Genomic DNA, 13,763 nt, shown 5'->3' with positions numbered 1-13,763 from the left:
GATTTATTTCTTTGAGAGAGAGACAGAAAGAGAGTGGGGGGCGGGAGTGCGTAGAGAGAGGGAGAGAAAGTCTTAAGCATACACCACGCTGAGCATGGAACATGACACCCAGCTTGGTCTCAAGACTCTGAGATAAGGACCTGAGCAGAAACCAAGAGTCCTACGCGCTTAAACCCACTGTGCCACCAAAAGTAAAAAACAAAAACATAGATTAATTAAACAAAAATAAATAAGTAAATCCTTTTGAGAAATAAAAAGGGGCACCTGGGTGACACAGGCACTTGAGCATGCAACTTTTGGTTTTCACTCAAGTTGTGATCTCAGGGTGGTGGGTTTGAGCCCTGTGTGAATGTGAACTTGGCTTAGTGGACTCGGTTTAAGATTGTCTTTCCCTCTTCATCTGCTTCATGCTCATACTCTCTCTCTCTAAAATAAATAGATACATTGTTATAAAATAAAAAAGACAGCCATAAAGGACATTACTGGAACAACCAGAGAAACGTGAGTAAGCACTACTTATTAGATATCAGTATTGTATCAGTGATAAATGCCCTAAGTGTGGTAACTCTGCTCTGGTTACATACTGGAGAGTGCATGTGCTAGGAGACTCATACTGAGAGGTGCAACACCATGATGTCTGTAACTTACTCTCAAATGGTGGGAGGTAGGGGATGGGGGTGGGGGGAATTACACAGACATCCGCCTACAGAGAGAAAGCAAGAGAAAGCAAATGTAGCAAAATAGTAACAACTGTAAATCTAAGTAACAAACAGGTGGATGGTCATTCTTATTATTCCTGTAGTGTTTCTAATGACTCAAAAGGTTTTTTTTAAACACAAACTTAGAAAGAAAAAGATTAAATTATGCTGGAAATATATGGGAAGCTTTTCACATGAGAAGCTCATTCTTTCAAAAGGCCTTCCTTTATACTAATAAGATCATTTAAGCAAAGTATTGTTCTTTCTAAAACCAACACTTTTTACCCTTAGGAGTGAAGAACCAAAGATGAGAGCACTTTAATTGTCCAGTTGTAATTTAGAGAACCAAAGCTTCTTAATCCTTTCTGAATTAAGCAATGTTATAAGCCACCAAGCAAAAAAGGTAAAAATGGTTATCAGTCTAACATATTCAGGCCATGCACTCAAAACAGTACACCCAAGAACACCTCAAAAGATCAGTTTCAATCTTTTGCTTTTTCTCCTCATTTAGCTGGTACAAAATAGAGAAAACAATGTAAAATATAAAATCAGCATCAGTACTATCAAATGTTTAGTTTCCAAAAATGCCACCTCAACACTATTTTCCCAGAAAACTTCGAGGAACTAGAATTTCCTAATGATTCTACCACAAAGTGATTCTCCTACAAAGAGCCATCAGCTAGACTTATCCAGGATATGCAAGTAAGGACAGGGACATACATTATTTCATCCTTCATGACTCATAGGTGTTTTCTGGTTTTTAATGGTAGGATTTGGTGTCAGGAATATTCTTAAATTTTACAAATTTTCTAGCCTTTTTCCTACTTTTTCCACATGAAATTTCAATAAATTACATGCTATACTTCCTCTGTTTTGCTAAGCCACTAAGTGGACTGACAACACAACTCTAAAAGGGGAGTAACTGAGCAGTGTTCACACACTGGCAAAAAGTACACAGAACTGAAATAATCTCCTGACCGTCACTGATAAAGAGCTTCTCTGACATCAAACCCAAGATAAACTAAAGCTAAAGTCACTGTGTGCAGTTTTTCTTTACACTGAAGTAGCAGGAAATACATTGAGTAGTGCTCCCTCTGCTGGCCTTCTAACAGCATGGCATGGATCCACCAAATAAAGTATTTAAAACTGGTCAGACCAGGGTACCTGGGTGGCTCAGTGGGTTAACCTCTGCCTTCCAAGACTCAGGTCATGATGGCTCTGCTCAGAGGGTAGCCTGCTTCCCTCTCTCTGCCTGCCTCTCTGCCTACTTGTGATCTCTCTCTCAAATAAATAAATAAAATCTTTAAAAAAAACAAAAACAAAACTGGTCAGACCAAAAGCTGACTCCAGAAGTGAAAAATCAAAGGCCTTTATTGTAGAAGCTCCTGTAGCCTTATATACCTTATGGAAGGCACTTCTCCCCCACTGAGGAAAGAGAGGACATAAAACATAAAACTTTTAAGGGTTGCCTAGATGTGCTCAACAAAACTACCCCTCTGCCAGGGAATATTTTTTTAAATTATGTATTTCATTAAAAAATAAAAGACATTTCTACATTCTTTCAAATAATGGGACATTTTGGCCATACGCTTTCCAACTTTTTTTCCTTAGGTATGCTATTTTACTTCAGAACTACATGGGATGTTGAAGAAAACATCTTAATTTGAACTGATCCCATATACATTCTAATCTGCACACGATTCCATATATTGATCATTATACTGAAAAAGTTTTATAATTTTGTTCAAAAACAAATTTGTACACAGTAAAACAAAAATTTCAACTATTAATTTTAAAAATAAAGTTGGCTATGATATTCCTAGCTTCCCATTCTTATCATTAAATCAACCCAGCAATGTTATCATATTCAGTCTATTTTCTTTTTTTTTTTAAGATTTACTTATTTGATAGAGATACACAGTGAGAAAGGGAACACAAGCAGGGGGAGTGGGAGAGGGAGAAGCAGGCTTCCTGTGGAGCAGGGAGCCCAATGCGGGGCTCGATCCCAGGACCCCAGGATCATGACCTGAGCCAAAGGCAGATGTTTAACAACTGAGCCACCCAGGCACCCCCATAGTCTTTTTTCTATCAATACATGTTTATATGATTTTAACAACTGATAATATGCCAATTAAACTTCTTTTTTTATTTTATTAGACATGAAGCTAAACCACTAGCCTGACTATAAGACCTCTAGTTCTTGGATGATTTTTTTATCTGTTCTGTGAATAAGTTATTTTTCTTAGACAGCTCTAGATGTGCTATGTAGTTCTGAAGTAAAACACAGATAGGAGGGTAAAAAAGCCTTTAATTTGAACTGGAATAAGGTCTTAGTTTCACTTTTTAAAAACTATTCACAAGGAGGCACCTGGCTGGCTTAGTCACTGAGTCAGTGGAGCATTCAACTTGATCTCAGGGGTTCAAGCCCCACGTTAGATGCAAAGATTACTTAAAAATAAAAAGAAGCTATTACTCCCACAGCACCTGCTCATTGTTCTGTGTCCCTGCCAGTGGTCCCTTTGTGTTTCCAAACTTGGTTTTATAATTACAATCCATATGTCCTAGTGACATTGTACTTTGGTAAAAATGCCTGTTTTCCAATTCTTTGATGTACATTAGATATTCTTAATAGGGCAATACACTTTGGTTTTGAGGTTTTCCTTTTTCCATTTTTCTTTGAAGTAAATATACATGTATATATATTTAATTCTGACTTAATTCTGTTATTTATCATAAGGGATTTAACTAATGAAGTAAAGCTGCACACCTGTGACTTAAAACACACACACACACACACACACACACAATTAACAAATTAAAAAATAAAAAGAACCTAAATAAATTAAAAATAAATAAATAGGGCGCCTGGGTGGCTCAGTGGGTTAAGCCGCTGCCTTCGGCTCAGGTCATGATCTCAGGGTCCTGGGATCGAGTCCCGCATCGGGCTCTCTGCTCAGCAGGGAGCCTGCTTCCCTTCCTCTCTCTCTGCCTGCCTCTCTGTCTACTTGTGATCTCTCTCTGTCAAATAAATAAATAAAATCTTTAAAAAAAAAATAAATAAATAAATAAAAACTATTCATAAAATACAAATATTTTCTTATTCACTACCTTTCCCAAACTGGGCCATGTTCAGAGAAATATATGAAGGAAATAACCAAAACAAGAAAGTCTCCTAACTGGGACAAAAACAGTGGGAAAGGACCCTTAAATTAGCCCCTAGAACAAGGAGCACGTACCTCTGGAAGAAAGCATTCTCTGTAGCAGTTAGAAGGCCCTTCAGGTATCCACCTTTGAAATGGTTAATTCTACTACTGCATGGGAGCTTCTTTGGTTTGAAGCAGAACCAGGGTTCTCCAGTGTAGAGATCTGTAAAGTTACACAGGGGCAGATTCCCAGGAAGACACACATTGCACTCCGTGGTTTCAGAAATTCTTCCTGAACGGAAGAGACTCTTGAAATAGACCCTGTGTGGTTTCTCTTCCTGTAGGTGCTGAAGAACTCTGATCCCTTCAGTAGGGTGGACAAGAGATATGGACACTTTAACCTTGCCCGGCCACAGCAAAGTGAAAAATACTTTGTAAAATCCATTCTGGTAGTCTACCACTCTGCCCACAGCCCCTGCCTGCAACTTAGGTGAGTGGATTCTGGCCTGCAGGTAATCTCCACCATATTTCTTGGGCTTTCTTTGAAAATCCTGTACGTGAACCAGCACTTCTAGCTGGCTTCCCACCTTGAAGAAGGCTGCAGAGTTCAAGATAACAAAGTAGCTGGAAGAAGGGTCAGTGCTCTTCAGAAAGGGGACCGGACCCACATCAGGCACCTGCCATTGTAGGGCAGCCAGCAAGGAGTCCTCCTCCATGCGCTCCCGGCTAGACAGAGTCTGATGCTCATAGCCACAGTAAGGATTCCGGTTAACTCCTGTCACCTGGGAGGAAACAAACTGTCCACTACTGTCGATGAATGTGGCTGAAACAGTCTCATGGTCCAAGTACTGAAGAGAAAAAAAAAAAAACACAAAAACAGAAACCACAGACAGCTATAATAAATTTCCTTATATCAACCAAATGCACCTCTGCTTCAGTTTAACTTTAATAAAACTACTTGGGATGACATTGCTTCAAAAATCAGAGTTCACTACTTTTACAGAGCTACCTTTTTGTAACACAGTGAAATCAAGATGAGGAATAAAGTCACAGGAAGATCTCCACACTTCTATGAATTTTACCTCCAGGAGCTCAATCAGGTTCCCACAGTCAGTATCAGCGGGGAAAAAAACCCTCATGGTTCCAGCAGAAGAAGAAGAAAAGGAATCATTTGGAAATACAAAAGAACATTCTGTTCTTGACAAGGTCTGCCCTTAAGAGAAACTATTTTATCAAAGCCTAATCTCTTTGGGTTTCATCAGCACCTAACCAAACTGGGGTAAGGGACATACCCAGGTCCAGCCCATTCTAACCATCTATCCAACTCAAGTTGTATAGGGTGAAGACTGAGAAGAACTTTTTTTTTTCCTAAAGATTTTATTTATTTATTTGACAGAGAGAGCAAGAGAGGGAACACAAGCAAGGGGATTGGAAGAGGGAGAAGCAGGCTTCCCACTGAGCAGAGACCCCAATTCAGGGCCTGATCCCAGAACCCTGGGATCATGACCTGAGCTGAAGGCAGACATTTAATGGCTGAGCCACCCAGGCGCCCCTGAGAAGAACTTCTGAAATTCATAGTCCAGTAGCAAAGGCTCACCAAAGGACTGAGACCTACTCATAGGACTATAAAACACTTCACTTCTCCCACACCTCACCATCTCACAACTAAAAGCTTATTTATCAGAGTTCCTTTTACTCAGTACATCACATTCAGCTTTCAACAAAAAACTATAAGACATACTAAAAAACAAAAAAAAAACATAGCTTGAAAACACAAATCAAACATCAGAACCAGGGGCAACTGGGTGGCTCAGTGGGTTAAGCCTCTGCCTTCGGCTTAGGTCATGATCTCAGGGTCCTGGGATTGGGCCCCAAATTGGGCTTTCTGCTGAGCAGGGAGCATGCTTCCCCCCAGCCCCACTGCCTGCCTCTCTGCCTACTTGTGATCTCTGTCAAACAAATAAATAAAATCATTTAAAAAAAATCAGAAGCAGACTCAGTTATGACAGAGTTGTAGGAATAATGAGACCAGTAATTTAAAACAACTATGATTTATATGCTAAGACCTCAAAGGGAAAAAGCAGACTACATGAAAGAACAGATGGGCAATGCAAGGAGGTGGAAATTCCGAGAAAGAATGGAAAAGAAATGCCAAGAACAGAGAATCCAAATATGGACTCTCAACTCCATGCTCAACTAATTTCAACACAGCAGGAAAGAATAGCCAGTGGAAAAAAGATGGTCTCAGGGAACCTGGGTGGTTCAGTCAGTTAAGCGTAGGCTTTTAGCTCAGGTCATGGTCCCAGGGTCCTGGGATCAAGCCCCACATCAGGCTCCCTGCTCAGCAGGGAGTCGGCTTCTCTCTCTCCTTCTGCTGCTCCCTCTGCTGTGCTCTCTCATGTTCTCTCTCTCTGTGTCAAATAAATAAATCTTTAAAAACATTTTTTTAAAAGATGGTATCTTCAACAGATGGTGTTGGGAAAATTGGACAACTACATGTAGAAGAACAAAACTGGACCATTCTCTTATGCCATACACTAAAATAACCTCAAAATGGATGAAAGATCTAAATGTAAGATAGGAATCCATCAAAATCCTAGAGGAGAACACAAGCAGCAACCTCTCTGACCTCAGCCACCACAGCTTCTTGCTAGATATGTCTCTGGAGGCGAGGAAAACAAAAGCAAACATGAACTATTGGGACTTCATCAAGATAAAAAGCTTTGCTGCACAGCAAAGGAAATAGTTGACAAATCCATAAGACAACCTACCAAATGAGAGAAGATATGTGCACATCTTCAGATAAAGGACTAGTATCCCAGAATCTTTAAAAAACTTACCAAACTCAACACCAAAGAATAAACAATACAATCAAGAAATGGGCAGAAGACATGTACAGTCACTTCTCCAAAGAAGACATCCAAATGGCCAACACATGAAAAAGTGCTCCACATCACTAGGCATCAGGGAAATACAAATCAAAAACACAGTAAGATACCACCTCACACCAGCCAGAATGGCTAAAATGAACCAGACATTGGCAGGATGTGGAGAAAGGGGAACCCTCCTACGCTGTTGGGAATGCAAGCTGGTGCAGCCACTCTGGAAAACCATATGGATATTCCTCAAAAAGATGAAAATAGAAACACCTTATAAGTCAGCAATTGCACTAATAGGTATTTATCCAAAGCCTACAAACAGTGATCCAAAGAGGCATCTGCACCCCAATATTTATAGTAACAATGTCCACAAAAGCTAGTCTATAGAAATCCCATCAACAGATGAACAGATAAGGAAGATGTGGTATGCATGTATAATGGAATATTACTTAGCCATAAAAAATGAAATCTTAAAATTTGCAACAATGTGGATAGAAGAACTAAAGGGTATTATGCTAGATGAAAGAAGTTAATCAGAGAAAGACAATTATATGATTTCACTCATATGTGTAATTTAAGAAACAAAACATAGAATCAAAGAGAAAGGAGGGGAAAATAAAGATAAAATCAGAGAGGGAGACAAACCATGAGAGACTCTTAAGGAAACAAACTGAGAGTTGCTGGAGAGGAGGTGGGTAGGGGTTTGGTGTAATTGGGTGATGGGCATTAAGTTGATGTAATGAGTACTAGGTGTTACATGCAACTGATGAATCCCTGAACTCTACCTCTGAAACTAAAAATACATGGTATGCTAATTACTTGAATTTAAATATAATAAAATGAAATTTAAAAACCCTACCAAAAAAAAAAAAAAAAAGGAAAAAGGAAATGCCAGACAAAGCAGAGAGGATTTTTAAGAAGAAAAAATACTCCGTATGATTACTATAATGAATTATTATATATATAATTATATAATTATAATGACAGATGTCATTATACATTTGTCTAAACCTATAGAATATGCAATACCAACAGAGAACCCTAGGGTGGTGCACTATGGCCCTTGGATGATCATGGTAGGGCAAGGTAGGTTTTTCCTTGGTTAAAAAAATGTACCATTCCAGGGGTGCCTAGCTGGCTCAGTCGTTAAGCACCTGCCTTGGGCTCAGGTCATGATTCCATGGTCTTGCTCAGCAGGCTTCTCCCTCTACCAGTGCCCACTGCTCCCCCTAGTTGTGCTCACTTGCTTTCTCTCCCTGTCAAATAGATATATAAAATGTTAAAAAAAGAAAATGTACCATTCTGGTGAATAATAATGATGGGAGAGGCTAAGATGTAAAGAGATCAAGAGTATATGGGAAATCTCTGTAATCTTCCTACTACAGTGTAAGCCCTGGTAGTTGCTTTTGTTTTTGTTGGGCTCCCCCCCCCCCCCCCAGTAATCCAAGTGCCTGAATTTTGACCTCAGTTTTGATTGCTAACGCATGCACTTCAAAGAGGTAGCCACTTCTAAGACCCCTATCGCAGAAAAACACAATGCCAGCCACAAGACTACACAAAGAGCCAGGTCACCACCTCCCCCAACAGGCTCCTTTGCTTTAGAGATCTTGGTAGATTTAGATAAGTGACCATTTCCTGTGTTCTAAATTCCACTTTTATGTTTTAAATTCACCAATAAAGAGTGAACCCGTGAAACCCCAGGCCCCTGTCCTTAGATTCCCCCCAAAATAGCAGAACCCCAGGTCCACAATCTTTATCTCTTTCTCTACCCATGACCTCACTGTGTTGCCCCAGGTGTGATGTATACCCTCCAGAACCTATGAATAATAAAACTTGTTGTTGTTTTTCAAGGTTTCCTGCTTGCAGTCATAGTAAGAACCACAAGAGCCAGTCCAGCAACAAGAGTGGTAATTCAGAGGCTGAGATCAGCACAAAACATTTCCTGTCAATTTTGCTTTAAGCCTACGAAAGATTTATTTTAGACCTAAAGATACCTGCAGATTGAGAATGAGGGCGTGGAGGTAGATGCAAATAGATATCAACAGAAAATTCAGTCTGAGTTGCAATTCTTTATTGGAAAAAGTAGATTTTTTTGTTCTTGTATTGTTGTTGTTGTTTTTTAAGCAGGCTCCATGCCCAGCACTGAGCCCACTGTGAGGCCTGAACTCAGGATCCTGAGATCAAGACCTGAGCTGAGATCAAGAGTCAGTCACTAAACCGACTGAGTCACCCAAATACCCTGGTTCTTGTATTGTTTTTCTTTGCTTGGTACCAGGGTAATACGGGCCTCATGAAATGATTTTGAATGTGTTCCCTCTATTCTATTATTGGTAACATTTTTTTTTAAAGATTTCATTTATTTATTTGACAGAGAGAGACACAGCGAGGGAGGGAACACAAGCAGGGGGAGTGGAAGAGGGAAAAGCAGGCTTCCCACTGAGCAGGGAGCCCGATGTGGGGCTCAATGCCAGGACCCTAGGATCATGACCTGAGCTGAAGGCAGAGGCTTAACGACTGAGCCACCCAAGTGCCCCCTATTGGTAACATTTGGATAAAGACGGTCATTTATTATGTATTTTAATGTTTAGCAGAATTCACCAAAGAAACCAGGAGGTCTTAGGCTTTTCTATGCTGGGAGATTTTTGATTCCTAATTCAATCTTCATTCTTATTATTGGTCCAAGAAGATTTTCTATCTCTTGGATCCAAGATTCATGATTCAATCTTGGTGAATTCTGGGATTTTAGGATTTATCTGAGTTTTTTCCTAAGTTATCTGATATTTTAGTATATAATTGTTTATAGTAATCTGTTACCACACAATGTGTTTCTGTGGGTATCTGTTGTATTGTTTTCTCTTCCATTTCTCATTTTGGTTTTTGAGTCTTCTGTTTCTTCTTAATATAATCAAACCATTGCCAATATATATTTTTTTAAACAGATCATTATTTTCAATATTTTGTTATTATTTATTCTTGTCTCTATTTATTCGTTTCTTATATTTTTTGTTTCCTTCTCTACTAAACATTAGGTAAGTTTCTTCTTTTTCTAGTTCCTTGAGGTGTAAAGTTGTTTATTTCAACTTTTTTTTAAATTTTCATGCTCTTTATTTTTATTTTTTTACAGATTTTATTTATTTATTTGACAGAGAAATAGAGAGCACACAAGCAGGGGGAGCAGCAGAGGGAGGGGGAAAAGCAGGCTCCCACTGAGCAGAGAGCCTCACATGGGGCTTGATCCCAGGACACTGGGATCATGACCTGAGCTGAAAGTAGACAATTAACTGACAGAGCCACCCAGGCATCCCTTTTTTTTTTGGTTTAAGATTTTATTTATTTGAGGGGCTCCTGGGTGGCTCACGGGGTTAAGCCTCTGCTTTCAGCTCAGGTCACGATCTCAGGGTCCTGGGATCAAGCCCTCTGTTTGGGCTCTCAGCTCAGCGGGGAGCCTGCTTCTCCCTCTCTCTCTCTGCCTGCCTCTCTGCCTACTTGTGATCTCTGTTTGCCAAATAAATAAATAAAATATTTTTTAAAAATTCCTTTATTTGGGAAACACAGTGCACAAGTTGGGGGGAGGGGCAGAGGGAGAAGCAGACTGCCCCCTGAGCAGGAAACCTGACATGGGGCTCAATCCCAGGACACTGGGATCATGACCTGAGCCAGAGTCAAACACTTAACTAACTGAGCCACCCAGGTGCTCAATTTTTTTCTTAATACAAACACTTATAGCATAAATTTCACTCTAACATCTGCTTTTGCTTCATCCCATAGGTTTTGGAATATTGTCTTTTCCTTTTGTTTTGAGATAAATTTTGCTTTGCTAATTGCTATCTTATTAGGTCAATTGCGGTAGTATAGTGCTTAATATTTGCATATTAAATATTTAATATTTATAGTGTAGATTTTTCAGCTTTATTTTATTGTTGATCTTTAGTTTTGTACCACTGTGGTTGAAAAATATACTTGGTATGATTTCAATTTCCATAAATTTTAATATTTGTTATGTCTGTTTTTATGATTTTACCAGGGTATTCTTCTGTGTGTACTTGAAGAAAATTTTTATCCTATTTTTCTTGGATGAAATGTTTTATATACATCTTTTATAACCATGTCTTCTGAAATATGCTTTAAGTTCTTGCTGAAAAAAAAAAAAAAACTTTAATGAAGGTACTTGTTTAAAATAAAGCATATCAGGGGCACCTGGGTGGCTCAGTGGGTTGGGGCCTCTGCCTTCCGCTCTGGTCATGGTCCCGGAGTCCTGGGATCGAGCTCCGCATCGGGCTCTCTGCTCAGCGGGAAGCCTGCTTCCCTTCCTCTCTCTCTGCCTGCCTCTCTGCCTACTTGTGATCTCTGTCTGTCAAATAAATAAATAAAAATCTTAAAAAATAATGATAATAAATAAAGCATATCAGAAGAAAAGTGGTGGTGATGGGTGAAACATCTGAAAGGGATAAGAGAGTACATTTATGATGATGAGCTGAGTAATTATGTATAGAATTGCTGAGTCACTATATTGTACACCTGAAACTAATATAACACTGTATGTTAACTACATTGGAATTAAACTAAAAATCTTAATAATAAAAAAAAATTTTTGCTTTTTTTTTAAATTTTTTTTTTAATTTTTTTATTTTTTATAAACATATATTTTTATCCCCAGGGGTACAGGTCTGTGAATCACCAGGTTTACACACTTCACAGCACTCACCAAAGCACATACCCTCCCCAATGTCCATAATCACACCCCCTTCTCCCAAACCCCCTCCCCCCAGCAACCCTCAGTTTGTTTTGTGAGATTAAGAGTCACTTATGGTTTGTCTCCCTCCCAATCCCATCTTGTTTCATTGATTCTTCTCCTACCCACTTAAGCCCCCATGTTGCATCACCACTTCCTCATATCAGGGAGATCATATGATAGTTGTCTTTCTCTGCTTGACTTATTTCGCTAAGCATGATACGCTCTAGTTCCATCCATGTTGTCGCAAATGGCAAGATTTCATTTCTTTTGATGGCTGCATAGTATTCCATTGTGTATATATACCACATCTTCTTGATCCATTCATCTGTTGATGGACATCTAGGTTCTTTCCATAGTTTGGCTATTGTGGACATTGCTGCTATCAACATTCGGGTGCATGTGCCCCTTTGGATCACTACATTTGTATCTTTAGGGTAAATACCCAATAGTGCAATTGCTGGGTCATAGGGCAGTTCTATTTTCAACATTTTGAGGAACCTCCATGCTGTTTTCCAGAGTGGCTGCACCAGCTTGTATTCCCACCAACAGTGTAGGAGGGTTCCCCTTTCTCCGCATCCTCCCCAACATCTGTCATTTCCTGACTTGTTTATTTAGCCATTCTAACTGGTGTGAGGTGATACCTCATTGTGGTTTTGATTTGTATTTCCCTGATGCCGAGTGATATGGAGCACTTTTTCTTTTTTTTTTTTTTTTAAGATTATTTATTTATTTGACAGAGAGAGATCACAAGTAGGTAGAGAGGCAGGCAGAGAGAAGGGGGAAGCAGGCTCCCCACCAAGCAGAGAGCCCAACGCAGGGCTCGATCCCAGGACCCTGGGATCATGACCTGAGCCAAAGGCAGAGGCTTTAACCCACTGAGCCAGTCAGGTACCCCAAAATTTCACTTTAAACGTAAAACTTTTCTAAAAAATTCTTTGGGGCATCTGGCTGGTTCAGCTGGTATAGAGCATGCAACTCTTGATATCAGGGTTGTGAGTTTGAGCCCCATGTCAGGTGTAGAGATCACTTAAAAACAAAAGATCTTTTTTAAAATAGTCTTTTGGGGTGCCTGCATGGCTCAGTTGATTAAGCATCTGCCTTCGGCTCAGGTCATGATCCTGGAATCCCAGGAAATATTCCCCGCATGGGGCTCCCTGCTTAGCAGGGAATCTGCTTCTCCCTCTGCCCCCACCCTGGTCGTGCGCACGCTCTCTCTCTCTCTCTCAAATAAATAAAATCCTTAAAAAAAAAAAGTAATAGAGGGAACAAAAATGACTGAAAATTTTGTCTTACCAGAACTGACATCAGCATGTAACAGCCTAAGACATTCCTTTTCTGTTCCCCTTTCAACAACTCAACAGGCATCTGTCCACAAACAAAGGGGCCTTTGTGGGAGTTGTGGGGAACAGCACCAGATGCCAAGGGACTGAGGCGCCTCACCCACATGTGCATCCGGTAATAGGCAGACAGACTCAGCATAGGCTGCAGAAGAGCCAGTGAACCTACCCCAACCCCTTATGACCACAGTCAGGAAAAATCTTCAGATCCCAATGAATAAAAAGAATGGATGGAAATCCAGCTTTCCCTAGAGCAGGAGATTCCAGCATGCCCCTGGTGGTGTCATGGAGTGGTAATCAGAAACTCTGCTGGTGCAATCCCTCCCCAACACAACACAGTGCAGATGAACTCTCACAGCACCCTCTCCCAAGCAGGAAAAGGAGAGTGGGAGTTAATGCCCAGCCATCCCTGTTGAGTGAGATGCCAGTGGGGAAACCCATTACTCTCCGGCAGCACCCAGAGTACTGAGGCTGGACCTCCACGACTGGTGGGAGGGAGAAGATCAGGAAAAAGGCAAATGAGAATATCAAAGGGCATTCCTGCTGACTGTGCTCAAAACTTTAGCAGGAAGGTGGTCCATAAGCCTATGGGAGAACCTCACCTGACAATCTCCCCACCAAGCCCACGAGCAGCCCAACACCCTGAGTACTAAACTCACACCTTCTCTGACTCTGCAACAGCTCCTGGCATACACTTCCCAGGTAAGGTGGCAAGTGTAAGTCTGATAAATGAGTGCTATCAGAAAAACAGACTAATATCTACCAGCAAAGAAGAAACCAGAAACTTGAGTTATAGTGCCACTTTCTAGAAAACAAAAGAAGTTAACAACAGCTAGCCTGGTGGTTTATAAGACTCAGAGAAGAGATAAGAGCTTAAGAATTGTGTCACATGAAGAAGCGAAAATGTAGTGAAGACACGGCCACATAAAGAGAAGAAAACCCCAGATACTACAGGACGAACAGTCTACCCC

The 13,763-nt window shown here is 40.3% G+C and overlaps 1 protein-coding gene across 4 annotated transcripts in view; it reads right to left on the bottom strand.

Annotated features, from left to right (window-relative positions):
- Nucleotides 1-13,763, bottom strand: part of NXPE3 (neurexophilin and PC-esterase domain family member 3) — a 46,369-nt gene that overhangs the window by 16,579 nt on the left and 16,027 nt on the right. For all 4 annotated transcript variants that reach the window (XM_082696288.1, XM_082696289.1, XM_082696291.1 and 1 more), the window contains one exon: nucleotides 3,935-4,689. In XM_082696288.1, coding sequence (XP_082552414.1) covers nucleotides 3,935-4,689 — 755 coding nt within the window. The remainder of the gene's footprint in view (nucleotides 1-3,934; nucleotides 4,690-13,763) is intronic.

The sequence above is a fragment of the Mustela nivalis genome (assembly GCF_964662115.1).
Source record: "Mustela nivalis genome assembly, chromosome: 1".
In the NCBI taxonomy this organism is placed as follows: domain Eukaryota; kingdom Metazoa; phylum Chordata; class Mammalia; order Carnivora; family Mustelidae; genus Mustela; species Mustela nivalis.
This window is presented reverse-complemented; position numbering and strand designations above follow the sequence as displayed.